The sequence below is a fragment of the Archocentrus centrarchus genome, chromosome 20 (genome assembly GCF_007364275.1).
Source record: "Archocentrus centrarchus isolate MPI-CPG fArcCen1 chromosome 20, fArcCen1, whole genome shotgun sequence".
NCBI lineage: Eukaryota > Metazoa > Chordata > Actinopteri > Cichliformes > Cichlidae > Archocentrus > Archocentrus centrarchus.
Window position 1 is genome coordinate 30,239,945 of NC_044365.1, and position 15,971 is coordinate 30,255,915.

The 15,971-nt window shown below is 41.7% G+C and overlaps 1 protein-coding gene across 1 annotated transcript; it reads left to right on the plus strand.

Annotated features, from left to right (window-relative positions):
* The first annotated feature begins 994 nt into the window (after window positions 1-994).
* ankrd33ba (ankyrin repeat domain 33ba) lies at window positions 995-15,971 on the plus strand. The gene is made up of 6 exons (XM_030756263.1): window positions 995-1,820; window positions 10,721-10,850; window positions 11,543-11,683; window positions 12,238-12,379; window positions 12,902-13,100; window positions 13,719-15,971. The coding sequence occupies exons 1-6, from the start codon at window positions 1,380-1,382 to the stop codon at window positions 14,262-14,264; spliced, it is 1,599 nt and encodes a 532-aa protein (XP_030612123.1). The 5' UTR covers window positions 995-1,379; the 3' UTR covers window positions 14,265-15,971.

The following is a 15,971-nucleotide window of genomic DNA, read 5'->3' on the forward strand; positions in this document are numbered from 1 at the left end:
CAGAAATCGTGGCTCGCAGTGCACAGTGAAAGGAACCAGCCATCAAAATCAAGCAGAGGTCAAATGTGTTCAGCGTGCAGATCTCAGTAGGATCTGTTTTGATAGCCAGGTCCTACCACAGATCCAGCAAACAGCAGAAGCTGATACAATATTATCAATCAACACCATTGTGCATCTATGTTTTTATAACTTTTAATCCCCCCCAGTACAGTGGTGACACCACATCTATAATGATGGATGTGGTGGGATTAGTACTGGTCCAAATGATTTTTTTAGGTAAGGTTTTAGTCATGTTTATGTAACAGGTTTCTGTGGTTGAGCCCACACAGTCATTTTATTTAGCCCACCAGCTGAACAATATTTATTTTCCTTCCAAATTAGTGTGAATTTTCCATGAGATGAAAGTGGTTACACAAAAGCACAGACACAAGCCACAGTTCAGCACCGGGTATTGAAGGCCAATCTAACTCTCTATTATCTGGACTGGCCCGTGGCCCACAAAATGAGAAAGAGATAGCGAGAGAGGTGGCTGAATATAATGTGCTGAGGCTGTTTTTAAAATAAATTACCTCCGATTCATACAAAATATGATCATGGGAAATATAGCCCATGTGCAATTACTTTTTTGAAACCCAATACGAGAGCCTTCTTCGGTGTTTGCTGTATTAACCAGGTACATATCAGATAAAATATCACATATTGACTTTTACTTCTGGACTCTGGACTCAAGAGCAATCCTTTAAGTATTGCTCTTGAGTCCTGAAAAGATTGCATGAAGGGTGTCCCATTGAATGCATAGTCAAAATCCCTATAATGTTCTAGGAATATTGTTTCCAAAGGCTGCATGCAACCAGCAGTATAATCCAAACACACGCGCGCGCGCGCGCACAGAGAGAAATAGAGAGAGGTCCCAGTCATCTCTAATCGGATTAGGCGACTGTAGGTTAACATACTGCCGCCTCTCTCCGCCCTAAATGGGACGTCCCTGTGTGCAGCACTTGTGGTCCGTTTTCTGCAGTGGCAACACTTTTGAAAGTACGCAGATTGTTTTTGTCACTCCCGTGTTCTCGAGCCGGATAAGTCAGAAGTAAAACTCAACGTGGTTTCGTTTTGAGGGCGCACGAAAGCTTACTTCGCGGGACCTCTTTGGTTCGTAAATCTCCAAACTGATAGGTGGCATACCCAAACGCGCAACATGTTCAACTAGTATGATATTACAACTTCAGGGCTTTGTGTAATTTAGGCTCTCGCGGGTGCTTTAATGGACTCTTTGTGCGCGCTATTTTAATTGTCTTGGAGAGACAGCCAGTCTGATGCTCGCGCCCTCTGTGCCAAGCTGCACTCCACCCCGCGGACAGTGCCCTAGGCTCGGGGGTTAGATGGTGCTGATCACGGATGACAGGGATGGAGGAGGCGCCTCGTCGGTCCGAGTCAAACAGCTACAGCAGCGGCAAAAAGTCGGGGGAGGCATCCGGCAAATTCACCCGACCATAACTGAGGAGCCTCTGTCCCACTATGAGGACGAGGACTACCTGGGCTCGAGCGAGGAGGACACTGAAGATGGAAGCGAGGAAGAGCATGATGAATTCGAAGAAGTTGACTTTGAGGACTTGGATGATTGTCGGAGCATCGCGTCGGACGACTCCTTCTATCCACCGGATGATGCGTTCGCGGACTCGGAGCGCTCCCCGTCTCCGGACAGCCCGGAGCCTCTGTCCTTTTTCCAGGCGTGCTGCACCAACAATGCGGCCATAGTACGGATAATGATCCGGCATGGTGTGAAGGAGGAGGAGGTGAAGGAGACTGACAGGAATAACAGGGTATGAAGCACATAACAGAACCACTTTGAGTAACTTCACACACGTGGCTTTAGTGCGCCTCGACAGTGACACCACGAGTTATTCATATGAAATATGAAATCGTGCATCTCAAAACAGACAAGTTTCACAAGACGCTGTTTATGTTTAGAGATGGTTCGGTCATTTCTAATAGAGGATATTATTATTTTTTTTAAATTTGTGAAGCACATCTGTATTCCATGCAGTGCAACAAGTGCACCCAAAGAGTCTCACACTGAAATAATTAAACGTGAGCTTTCTGCGCCTCGGTGAACTGGCTTACTCACCTATTTTCAGTCCTTGGGAAGGTTTGACCTCTATAACCTTTAAGGCGTGTCAGTAGGCCTACTTGTAACTTATTTCTAACGCCTGTTTTTGCTCAGTTTTCCCGTGTCTTTTATTTTCATAATGAGCTCACACCTTTATCTGATGGCTTTTCACATAAACTGTATTTTCTGAAAGGCCTGTGTGTGTGTGTGTGTGTGTGTGTGTGTGTGTGTGTGTGTGTGTGTGTGTGTGTGTGATGACAGACCTTAGTTTATGGGGAGCTAGAGTGCTCAAACTCTTTAAAAAACACTGAAGGCTCTTGTGATTAGAGGAACACACCGCTCTTTGTGTGTGTGTGGTCATACAGCTGTATTTATGTGTACAGTTTTGTGAAACAGCGAGTGCTCCGTCTTTCAGTTCTAAGGCTTCATATATCAGCAAAATTGAGGTCTGGACTTTGGGTCTTTGCAGAACCTTGATTCTTTTCTTTTTCAGCCGTTCTGTTGCCTTCTGACCTGTTTTTGGTCTTTTATGTGTGATGTTATTGTACAGCACTTTGGTCAGCCCTGTTGTTTTTAAAAGTGCTTTATAAATAAAGTGGTATGGTATGGTATGGTAAATAATAAAAAATATATATATTAGTTAAGCAGGTCTTAAAATTAGACAAATGTAAGCTCAGATGGACCTATTACACTGTGTCATTGTTTATTTAACCAAAATGAAGTCAAAATGTAGAAGCAGTGTGTGGAAAAACTAAAAGCAGCCTATGAGTAGCTTGTAGTATCAAATTAACAGCAATAACTTGAAGTAATGTTTTTTTTCTGTGGCCTTATCAGTCTCTCACATCGCTGTGACAGATTTCCTCTTTACAACATTGCTTTAGTTCATTGAGGTTTGCAGGCAGCTTTCTTAAGGTCCTGGCGCAGCAAGATTGAGGTCTGGACTTTGGGTCTTTGCAGAACCTTGATTCTTTTCTTTTTCAGCCGTTCTGTTGCAGATTTGCTGCTGTGCTTGGGATCATTGCCCTGTTGCATGACCCAGTTTCAGCCAAGCTCTCGCTGTTGGACAGATGGCCTCACATTTGACTCTAGAATACTATGGTATGCAGAGGAGTTCATGGGCAACTCAATGACTGAAAGGAGTCCAGGTCCCGTGGCTGCAAAACAAGCGCAAATCATCACCCCTGCACCGCTGTGCTTTACAGTTGGTATGAGGCGTTTGTGCTGATTTGCTGTGTTAGGTCTTCAAACGTGGAGCTGTGTATTACGGCCAAACATCTCCACTTTGTTCTCATCTCTCCAAAGGACATTGTTCAAGAAGTCTTGCGGTTTGTTCAGATGCAGCTTTGCAAACCTAAGCCGTGCTGCCATGTTCTGCCAACTTCTGCTTTTAGAGGTGCTCACGCACGCTGGTGATCAGTTAATTAAGTGCACCTGGCTGCTCTGAATTCATAATAGATGTAAGGGTGTATTTAGTTTTTTACACGGTTTTTGTATTTTGCCTTATTTTCTGTTAAATAAATGACATGGTATAATATGTGGAGGTTGTATTTTAAGACCTGCTAAGGATCAGATGATTTTTTTTTTTTTTAATTATGTAAAACTTTAGAATTGAAAGAGGTAGCACTTTCTTTTTCACATGACTGTACATGAGTATTATTCTGAATGCTTCATCTTATGTTGGAGGTGGATTCGGTTCGTGGGAGTCTGTGAGTAAACATATATCAGTGAGATGGTGATATCAGTTTAACAAAGAAAATTTTGACCAGTCAGAGCCAGGATGCATTTTAAAGCCGTAACGTCCATGACGGGGTTGGATCCATTCCTGTTACAGCTGGCTGCATTTCAAATATGTATTATAGAATCAAGTGCAAGCATAAACTAAATGACATGTCAGTTAATTATATGAAGCAGATTGTCCTCTTCAGTCATTTTAGCCAATGATACTTACAAACTAAAATGAATGCTAGTTTTAATCAATTTGCAGTGGAATCAATCTGTATCACTTCAGTCCTGCCAAACAGCTGCAGCTCAGGGCAAAGAGATCAATCCATAGTGATGGATGCTATACTTGTATTTATTCATCAGGACATTTCAATAATTGTAATTGAGCTGGCCTTCGGTACGGGACGGGCAGCACATGTCTGTCATCGTGCATCGTCTTTTATTTAGAATGCTGTGACTTTTATTCAGCAACGGTTGGAGAATCGCTTTAGCCCAGTGCCAAGCAGCGCACATGGCCGCATCTTTATACAAGGAAAAAGGCAAATATGTAAGCATGCTTTTCTGCTGTTGGCAGCTATTTGAAGTAGAGAGGGCGAAGTTTCACTGAACTGTAGATTCAGAGAAATCATGTTTTTGTGGTCTTATATCACAGATCTGCTTCTTTGACCTGGAGGCCAGCCCCATCTGTCTCTTCAAACATTTCACCGCCCTCTTTTCTAAACATCTGTCTCTCACCGTCTCCTTGTCCTCCTTATTTCTCTGCATTTACATTGTGCATACAGTTGTGAGAACATGTGACATGAACATAAACACATATAAGGTCAAGGGTCTTGAAGGCACTTGGATTAGCAAGACACATGCTTGTATATAATGTGCGTGTATATTCAGGTGTGTGTGTGTGTGTATATAGCAGCAGTGAGAGATGAAGGAAAAGGACTCCCAAATGACTAGGATGTATGGTTGTGCATTTACCATTAGCTTTGTCATGCCCTGTGACCTTGAGGATATGCACATACTCAGAGACACAATACAGGTTAGGTAACACATCTACTGGAAACACATCCTGACACAGATGTCAGCATCTTAATATAGCTTCGTCAAGTGGCATGCAAAACAAAGAAGGGTGTTCCATCCCTGGCTTTGACTGAGTACAGCATACACAGAACTTCCTCTGTGATAAATCAGCAGTTTTAAAGGGAAATTTACAATATAAAGATTTCTTAATCTAGGCAAACAAAGGAGCTGTGGTAGGATTGTACATTATAGGTGCAGTTGTCTGGTGTGCAGAATAATCACTGATGCACAGATATATCAGGCCAATCTGAGAAGGCCAGGCATTAGTAATAGTCTGTAGACTGTTTAACAGGCTCTGCAGATGCATGCATGAGTGTATGTCATCTAATTTAGTCACCATTTCAGGTAATTTCCTCCAGTCCCCTTCAAGAGGAAAGTTAGAGGACAAAGTCAGCTACAGAACTGCAGCCCAGAAACTGAGTTATTCTGTTATTCTGTGTTTTGCAAACAGGTACTCCAGCAGAATGGATGTTTTCCAGCAAAGAGAATAGACCCAAAGTGTAGTTAAAAGACTAAAGGAGCACATGCTTCATATGGCCCCTCAGGAATTCAAGGGGAATTTGACAACACTGATTCACTGAACACTTCAAGCATGCATTTTTATTCAAATGTTTTGCGGTAATATGAGAATAAATTGTGATGGTTGTGACAGGGCTTATCCTCTAAAGGATATTTTTCTTTGGAATCACTGATGTCATAAAACAGGGAACTTTTTTTTTTATACCTATTTGTCATTTCCCAGTGTGCTTAGGAGGCCTTTTCGGTTATTCCAGAAACCCACGTTTCATCTCAACAAAACCTATGAAAAGCATTGAAATTGTATTTTCTGCTGCCAAGTGCACATATTGAAACTTAATTAACAGTCTGCATTCTAAATTTAGGAATAAACATAATGATAAGTGTGTGCATTTAATGTGTATCAAATTCTCCAGTGATATGATTACAACACCATTTGTCAGAATCCCCCATATTCTCATTGAGACTTCATGGCTGATGTGATGGATTAGATATCAACAAACTATTGGCATTCTCAAATGTAAATGAATAAGGTAAACATCAGTGTTAACTCATCAGTGTTGAGTGTGTGCTAATGTCAGGCATCATCTCTGTCCTCAGGCCCATCTGACCTTGTTTAGTACAGTGTGTGTTCTCCTTGCAGTCAGTTGGAAAAGTTGTTGTGCTCATGTGAACTCAGCAAACACACAGAATCACACACAGAATCATATTAGCCTTTCTTATATACAGATCAGATACAATAATTACAAATTTCCAAATAGATTGGGATCAGTTGACAAACCAGGACAGCAGCAGTGTGTTTCAGCTGTGCCTGCGGAGACATCAGCCAACAAAGTTGACCACAGTGTGTTCACCGAACAGAGCAGCTGACCAACACAACGTATCGACCAACAGGCCGGCAGGCAGCTAGACTAAATGAAGCATAGGCAGATAGAGACAGAAATGTGGCACTGCAGATGGTAGCGAGCTCGATGCTGCTAGCAAATACTGATGAGTGGAAAAATCAAAGCGACAGTCATATACATCTGATTTGATACAGCCGCATGAGCGCTCAGCTGGAGACAGAAAGACATTCAACAGGGACGATATTGACAGAAACATGGCCGTGTATGTGTCATTGGTGTGTCTGATGCGTGGGAATGAGGGTGGTGTTTAGCGTGCCCTTGAACACAGAGGTGTACTGTAAAATTCAAAATGAATGAAATTTTTATGTATTCATACTTGGTTTGTGCAGGGATGCAGGTTGTCTGCCACATTTAGGTTTCCATAAGTGCAGAAAGTAGTCGGAATAGTTCCTTAAAGAAGAAGGAATGTATTAGGGCACCGGCCTTTACGTCCCTCCAGGGTAAAGGCCAATACCGCTGGAAAGAGGGGTGTTTTTTAAACACGCTTTCCTGCTCGTATTGATATGTATTTTGGTAATGCTTTTGCTTGCACGTCAGCTTTTCCACCTCATTGGCAGAGTGAGCAAAATCACAGGATGTAAGGGTCAACAATGTATCAATACATACTCTAAACTCTAAAAAGAATACTGCACAGAGTCTGCTGTTTCTGTAGCTTCTCTTTTCTTTTTGGACCAGCCTACATTAAAAAATGTATCCGTGCTGAAGATACTGTGGCATTGCTGTGGTACTAGTGCAAATGTTTGTTTTTTTTTTTACATTGATTGGAGAAGGCTGGGTTTATTGTGTATCAAAGAATTTGAAAGGTTACACTGGGTCCCGCATCATATTATGTCATCCTCTTTGGAGCGTTGTCACATTAACTGTAGATACGTGGTTGTGTTTCTCTCTTCCTCCCCCCCGTCTCTCTCTCTCTGTCTTTCTGACTGATAAAGCTAAGCCTTTCTATTCCTAGCAAGTGGATATTCTTCAGATTACTTAGCGTGTGTTTGTGTGTGACTTCATATATGTGTGTGTGTGTGTGTGTGGTCTAATAAGTCCAGCCAGACCAGTATGTGTGCACGAGTGTCTGTTCATCAGAACACAACATAATCTTGATTGTGAGATGCACATTTTAATTATTCAACCTAACTTTGTCAAGACCTGCGCACATATTTCTTTACTGAAAATTCATTTACTATTCTGTTATTATATAAGTGCACCCTCTGTACATGTTTGATCCAATCATTTCTGCTAGCAGCTGATGACATTTTTGAAATATCAGCTTCCATTATTTTGCGAGTAGAACCAAAACCCAACGCTATCCATGTACCAATACATTTAATCCTATGAAGTGATGGGCCATTTTAAATGCTTTAAAAGCACATTGATTCAACTTAGTAACTTTGTTTCTGTGTCAGTGCTCAAGAAGCACAGGGTATGTGCACAGAAAAATAGCAGTTCAGATATTTTCGATGCAAACTACTTTAATGTTTACTAAATCACTGAATGCAGTGATAGGAATGTAAGCAGTTGTTTAGGGGAGGGCTGGGATAAATAAAGAAGCTTGCATGTGTTTATACCTGCGCGTGACGAAGGTTCACTGGGAAAACACAACAAAGTCGGACGATTTAGATTGCTCCAGACATGCTGCAAGGCATGCTGCTAAAGTACATCACATCACGACTGGAGGGCTGCCAAGAGTGTGTGTTTGTGTATGTGAGAAAGTGTGAGAGACATAGACAAGGTCTACGTGGGAGTGTCTGAGCAGAAGGAACTATTGGAAGCTGTGCCAGTGGAAGTGAACTTCTCTGAGACAGTCCAGTAGTTACTCCACAGGACCTTTGTCAATGGTTTTTCTCAGGTCTGACAAAATTAGTGTGACTGTGTCTGGCTACACACTGGCTTGTTGTAGTCTGCAGATCAGTTTTTTTTAATTTTTTTATTACAGCTAAGATATGTAACCTGTAAATTCTGTAAGGGATAATGAGCCTCCCTTCAACCTAAACCAAAAGCTTATCTAATATATTTTAATAGGAATCTTAATGTTCAGTGTGATACATCTGATTAATAGAAATAAAGGCAGTGTTTAGGCAGTCTTACCCACACTGTGACTAAAACCTATAATTATATGATTCATCAAAACATCAAATGTTTTGTGAACAAAGACATATTGTTGAAGCCTGTTAAATCTGAAATCACTAAAACTTAAATACTAATCCTGTGATTTTTTTTTTTTCTTGAGGTTGTGCTGTTTTGACTGTAATTAGCAGCCTATGAATGTGCATACATTTGAGAGATTTATATAGATCTTCAGGCCTTATCCATCCATGCAAGCTTTGCATTATACATTTATTATATTTAATATTTCCACTGAGATTACATTTGAAATTACTTTTGATCGCATTGATACCAGAGCTGAAAATGATTAATTAGTGGAATAACACAGTGTGACTAAAAGCTTATTGTGTCAAGAAGATGCAGAGCATCAGGCTGTTCTCTCAAAGAGAACATCATGTTTTAAAAGTCATTTCATAGTCATGTCCACTTAAGGAATGTGGAACAAGGTGTGGCAGCTTACCGAAACACTACCATACTTTACTTTTGCTAGAAAAGCTTGTTGGTCTTTCCAGCACTCCTGGTTTTAATGAAGTATTTATGTAAAGTCCAGGTAGGGTCTGGTAGCTTGTTAAGTAAAGAACATGTTGTTTGCCTCCAAATTCAGAATTAAGATTTTGTTGCTTCCTCTTCTTGCTCATCTGGATTGAGTACAATAAAGCTACAGTGATTTCTAGCTGTGCACAACTCAACAAACTCTTCTATTGTATTGGAAGACAACTGCTTTAATTCTTTATGAGGTAGTTTCAACATCCCTCGGAGATTTTGGTCCGTACTGACAGCATCACACAGTTGCTGCAGATGTGTCGACTGCACGTCCATGGATGTGAATCTCCCGTTCCACCACATCCCAAAGGTGCTCTATTGGCTTGAGATCTGGTGACTGTGGAGCCCATTTGAGTGCAGTGAACTCAGTGTCATGTTAAAAAAACAGTTTGTGACACGGCGTGTCCTGCTGCAAGCAGCCATCATAACACGGGTACACTGTGGTCATAAAGGGATGGACAGGTCAACAAACAATACTCAGGTAGGCTGTGGCTCACAGTGTTCCAAGAAAATATCCCAGACACCATTACGCCACCAGCAGGATAGATCCATGCTTTCATGTTGTTTACACCCAATTCTGATCCTACTGTGTAAATGTCACAGCAGAAATCAAGACACATCAGACCAGGCAATGCATTTCCAGTCCCTTTATTGTATGATTTTGGTGAGCCCGTGTGAATGGTATAGCCTCGTGTTCCTGCTCTTAGCTGACAGGAGTGGCACCCAGTGTGGTCTTCCTGTGCGTCCAGCCCATCTGCTTCAAGGTTGGATGTGTTGTGTGTTCAGAGATGTGGTTATTTTTGTTACTGTTGCCTTCTTATGAGTTTGAAGCAGCCTGGCCATTCTCCTCTGATTTCTGGCACCAACAAGGCACTTTGTCCCAGAGAACTGCCACTCACTGGATATTTTCTCTTTTTTGGACCATTCGCTGTAAACCCTGGAGATAGTTGTGTGAGAAAATCCCAGCAGATCAGCAGTTTCTGGAATACTCAGATCAGCTTGGCACCAACAACCATGCTGCATTCAAAGTCACGTAAATCACTTTATTTTGACAGTCTCTCTCTCTCTCTCTCTATGCAAGTTCATTACATTGCATCATCTAACAGATATTTAATATGTTGTCTTCTAATTTGAATTTCCACCATCCATAGACACATTACTTGTATGATATATCACTTGAGAACTCCGTGTTCCTAAATTGTACTTGCTCAGGTAGTCAACTTGTTTGTCTTGGCTAAGGAAGTGTGCACCTTCCAGAAAGTCCACAACTTTTGCAGGAGTTTTCCCACCTCAAACACTGACCAGGTCTCATAGATTTTCACCCACACACTAACCTTCACAAATTTGTCCACACACACGTATAAAAGGGCACCTATTCTGGCATGAACACACACAGGCACACATCCATAAAAAAGTACGCAGCATCAGACAGGAAGGCAGCTTTTTTTCTTTTTTTTATAAACTGAGTTCAAGAGTTCTCACTGAAAACACAACAGATGTCATGTTTAATCACATATATTAGTTTTGGGAGCTGCACAAAGGTTCACTGGTCTTGTGGATTTTTACTGGCACTGCCTTGATGGCATTTTTCTTCATGCTGCTTCGTATATGTCAGCACTTTATTGCACTTTTGCTTCGCCTCCTTTTTCTTTCACCTTAGCATTTTTGCTGATTCTAACTTTAAGTCTCTCTCCCGTCCCCTCTTCTTTCAACTGTTGTATCTCTGCTTCCTGTCCTGTCACCTTTTTTGTCTCAGATAGGGCTGTTGGTTGCATGCTACCAAGGTTATGTGGACGTCGTCCTAGCGCTGTCTCAGTGTCCGTACCTAGATGTCAACTGGCAGGACAGCGAGGGGAACACAGCTCTGATCACTGCTGCGCAAGCAGGTAACACAAAAACATGCACAAACAGAATTTTAAATCACAGCTCGCTGTAGTTAAAACACGGACGCTGACAGGCTGCTTCACAGTGCTGCTGGACTCTTGCATGTACAGATACAAATATTGAACACACACACAATATGGAACTAATGCTGATACAGATGAACACACATATGAGCACGAAAAAAACTGTTTGAACTGGCTCTACTCACAGACTGCGCTGCCTGGCCATTCGTATGGCTGTCAATCTTAACCGTCCAAAATATTGTGGACAAGTGTGAATGCATATTGGGCAACTCATTTCATTGTAGTGTTGTACTGGTACTGCTTATTTCACTCATTTAATTTAAACAAAGGCTGTAAATAAAAGATGGATGTAGCCACCATGGCATCAACCAGTGGTTTCTGGACTGTAGTTTTGAAGCCTCGTGTTCAGCGTTTTGGTAATTCCTGCCCTAATTTTTTTGGAGCCACATGTAACCAGATTTGCATGAGAGGTTGTAGAGCAATGTTTTCAGCTTTTGCTGGCTATCTAGGTATGCAAGGTGCATGCTTACACATGTGGACTGTACCAGTGTGTTGCACAGAGGTACCCAATCACTTTTAGAGCCAGCCTCAAGTGGCCATCGGAGGATCTGCATTATTTGGCACCTTTTGCAGACCAACAGTAACTATTTTCTGTCCCTCTGTTGTTCTAGGACACATAACAATCACCAACTATCTGCTGAACTATTACTCTGGGTTGGACATAGAGAGAAGAAACTGCCACGGCTTCACCGCTCTGATGAAAGCCGCCATGCAGGGCAGGATGGAGTGCGTGCGCTCGCTCATGATGGCGGGTAAGGAAACGCGTGGAATTACATTAAATGTGCAAAACTCCACAGCAGTCAGAGTGGAGATGTATCTGACACTTAATGCTTGGAATGGATCAGATTCTAACCACGGAAAAAGTTATTTTCAGAAATTTGGTGGACAGATGGACTATTTGAATACATTTAGGTAGTGATCCAGATTTGTGTTAGACAACATTTATTTATTAATTTTAGTCATAACTGGGATTTATGTTGAGGTTTGATGCCAGAGCACAACAGCAGGGGGGGTTTGATGTCAGGACGGATTGCATTTCGAGCCCATCATTTATTTATTTATTTAAACAATGAGCTGCTTCTTTTTCTTTGCATTTACACAAATCTGCTAACTGACCCTGTGAGAGTAAGAATGTGGTATACACAAGCTGCACTTAGCACAGCGAGACAGCTTGTAGCCTCAAACTCACTCTGTCCCCACCTTCTTGTCTTTCAGCCTACATGTTTGCGTCCCCACCTTCTGTTACAGTGTCTCAGTTCACTGACAAATTAAACTTTTTCCTTTTGTTCTTTTGCTTATCCGCCAGGAGCCGCCCTGAATGCAAAAGACTTTGGCCGCCAAATGACTGCCAGGGAGTGGGCCTTGTTTACGGGCCGTTATGAAACTGCATGGGTGATGGCACGCTTGATAGAGCGGCCCTGTCCGCACCAGTACTGTGATACATACAGGTAGAATTCACAGCTGTCTGTGATAAGCAAGTTCTCGGCAGTATTTATGAGAGCATTTTCTAAGAGAAGAAAATATTGCTGATTTTTTTTTTTTTTCTCTGATTGATTATTCGCTGCCCTGTTTACTTGTAAGCTTTACATAGTGGTGTCACAAAACTGTGTGCAGCTATGATGCACCTTTTCTCCTTTTCTTTGCATCCACTCCCCAAACTTCTGTTGTACATCATCTATCCCTGATAGCAGGCTGTATAGAAAATAAATGATTTTGAGTAGCCTTCTGAATATGTTGCTATCATCAGTGTTTCTAGACAAGGCTTGCTTGGCAGTTTCAATTTCTTTTTCTGGCTTCTTACTGCCAGACTATGAGAAGGGTCAGTGCAATTTGCCGTTGACTCATTAAAAAGAACAAATCACACATTCAGCACAAAAACACAACACAGAAGCCTTATTAAGGAAGTTTTGGTGATCTCAGAGAGCTTCAGTTCCTCGGTGCATACGTTGACATCAATATTGCTCTCCTAGTCTAGAGTGGCCCCCGCTGGCATCACTGGTGGCCAAAGCCCAGGAGCCGCGCAGCTGCTTGAAACGCTTGTCAGACACTGTGCGCAACGTCTTCAACATCGCAAACGTCACCAACCCGGAGGATGAAGGGGCTATTGACCACATGGTTTCTATTACAACTGGCATTAGGAGCCCTTTCATTGCTGTGGCATGCCGCACAGTGAGTAACTAAGCCCTAGAACACATTTACTCTGCATTATCTCTATTTATTAATCAGCATTAAACAGGCTGGATCTTCACTTATTTCCTCACAACAAGCATTTTTCAGCCATCACCTCAGATAAGGTATTGAATTGATAAGGTTGCTCTCCGTGTTATTTCCAGTGATGTGTGCATACACTCGACATAGTTTGAGATATCAGGATGTTTTCTCTTATCTTCAGATGGAGCCAAATGTTTTTGAATAATATGGAAGCAATCTGCCACAGACTTCAAGTCCATTCTGTTTTTGAAGTGATCAAGTCAAATGATAAAGCAGTTCTGTCACTATATAGTGTAAAACTCGTGTGCATATGAATTATTGATGATATTGTGGTAATAAGACTTAAAATGTGGCACTAATTTATCATTTATTGTATCAACTATTTTTATTTATTTTTTCCTTAGTTCATAATAATTAAAGGATATAATTAACTCCAGCCTTATCCGATAGGGTTATTCATGCAGGATTAACTGTCTGCAATATGAAAACAAAGGGGTGATTGACATCCAGTCACCAGTATTGCTTCTGCAGTGTGACTGATATTGTACCAATCAGACACTGCTGATTTTGTTCCAGGTGTGTCCTGACAGTCCTCCAAGTGTGGGCAAACGGCGCTATGCAGTCCCAGAGATCATCCGCCAGCAGCGCACCAAGGAGCTTCGCTCCATCAACCCTGACAGGCTGGACAGCCATCTCAGACTCTTTGAGAACTCTCGGGTGACACTCGTGGCCAAGAACTCATCAGACCGCCGGGCCAGCCTTCAGCCCCAGAGCGTGGTGCCTCGGCACAGGAGCTCCAGCTTGGGTTTGGTGTCTTATAACCAAGCCATGGAGCTACGGAGAACCAGCTTGCTGCCCGTGCACATGGTGCTGAGGAGGAGCAGTGTCAGGCCAGGCTTCACCATACCTAAGGTCAGAGTGTCCAAGGCTTCGCCATCGACTTATGAACCAGCACAGATTCGAAGGAAGAGCAGCGCCAAAGACGGAGCGGGGAACTTTCTCCAGGTTCCAAAGTGGCGCTATAAGGAGCTAAAAGAAGAGAGGAAAAAAGCCGAGGAAGTTGAGAGAAAGAGGCTGGAGGCTGCAACGAGACGACATATTGCTGCTGGGAAAAGGAAATAATATCATTACCTCAGAGGATATTGTGTACACTAACCCCCCCCCCCCCAAACAACGAAAGCCACACGGGCCACGGAGGCAGACAGATCTGGCTTTCATGGTTTTCAGCTTTATACAGTAGGTGCACAGGGTGAGCTTACAATTACCAACAGTGTTTGGATGCTGACTGACCTCTTTTAAAAAGGGCTGTCGCTATAGTGACAGCATTCGAAGTGCACAACGCTGACGTCAAACAGCGAATACCCAGGGGATTTGATACTTGAAATGTTTTTAAGCTAATTTATTTTTCATATTTATTGCTTTTTAATGGATGGCCAGGCCTATATTTTGTTATGCCTTGGGTGCTCATTATTACAGCGACGTTTTTCTAGTATGTTACACTGTGTTGAAGCAGAAGACAATAACACACGCTCCTTCCAAATGAAACCTACAGCAAAAAAAAAAAATAAAAAATGTGTTCATTTTTCTGCCTAAAATAATTAAAAGCAATTTGTTAAAAAATGTTGGAAAATATCTTTGAAACATTCAGTGAAGAATAATAATGAGCTCATTATTATTTGCTGAGAAAGCCAAGCACAAGATCTGTAAAAAAAAAAAAAATCTTATGGCATCTGAAAGCAATATTTTATTTGACTTTATTATTATTTTTTTTGCTGTACATTGACATACCCTGAATGTATTTAAGGTATATATTTTCTATATATATATAGAGAGAGAGATTTAAATGCTTTTGATGACATTTTTAAAAAAATTAAATATGGACCTAAAAAAAGAGCTTTTAAATCTTATAAGTTGGGAAGAAAATTCCAGATTACTGCCCAAATATTTACAGTTCAGACCCCCATCGTCACAGGTCAGATTAGTGCTAAACTTCACGCAATGACTGAGACGTGTTGTGCGCACAAGGTGTGGATGGTGCGAATGAAATAAACCGTTCCACTAACAGTGAGTGTGGACTTGACTAACCAAGCCTTATTGATGTTTTATAAATGCCTCAGCCACGTAGTGCTAGAAAGGTGATGATTTTTTTTTCCATAAGATTTTAGGAGCTCTTTTCACCCAGCTAGGAAAAAAAAAATACACTAAAGCAAGTTTTCACATACAAAGGAGAGCCTGAAGTGATAATCTGTAACGTGTGGCCCCCTCTGATCATAAAGACAGCCACCCCATTATAGAGCAGAGGGGTCAGTTTCCTGCTATAACATTAAAACAGTGAAAATAATGGGGTGAAAAATAACCGTGATTTAAACCCACAGAGCCATGGGGAGAGCAGTGATATAACATTGTCTGGAATTTCGAGAGCACAATTTCACGCTCCTAACTCCTCGTGGCGATTGGGGCTTAAGTGCTATCCAAGAGCGTGTGTCTAATATACATGGTGATGAGTTGCTAAGGGGTTACAAGGGCACTGCACAGCCAAATCGTTTCTTCAAATAAACTTCATTGACTTCAGAGTGGCAATCTGCTTAGATACTGCCCAGAGGAAATAATTTGAACATGACAAAAGATGAGCAAGCTGCACATTTACTGAACTCTACACTTCAGAAACTCTAAGTGGCTCCAGGATTAGCATATTTAACATTAACATGTTTTATATGAAAATGGATTTTTGCTGGCAGTGCAGTATCGCTGCCAACCCAGTCTGCTGTTTGCAGTTTGTCACGAGGCGACCGAGGTTAACTTGCCATGAATAAAAGCCAATTTCATTTA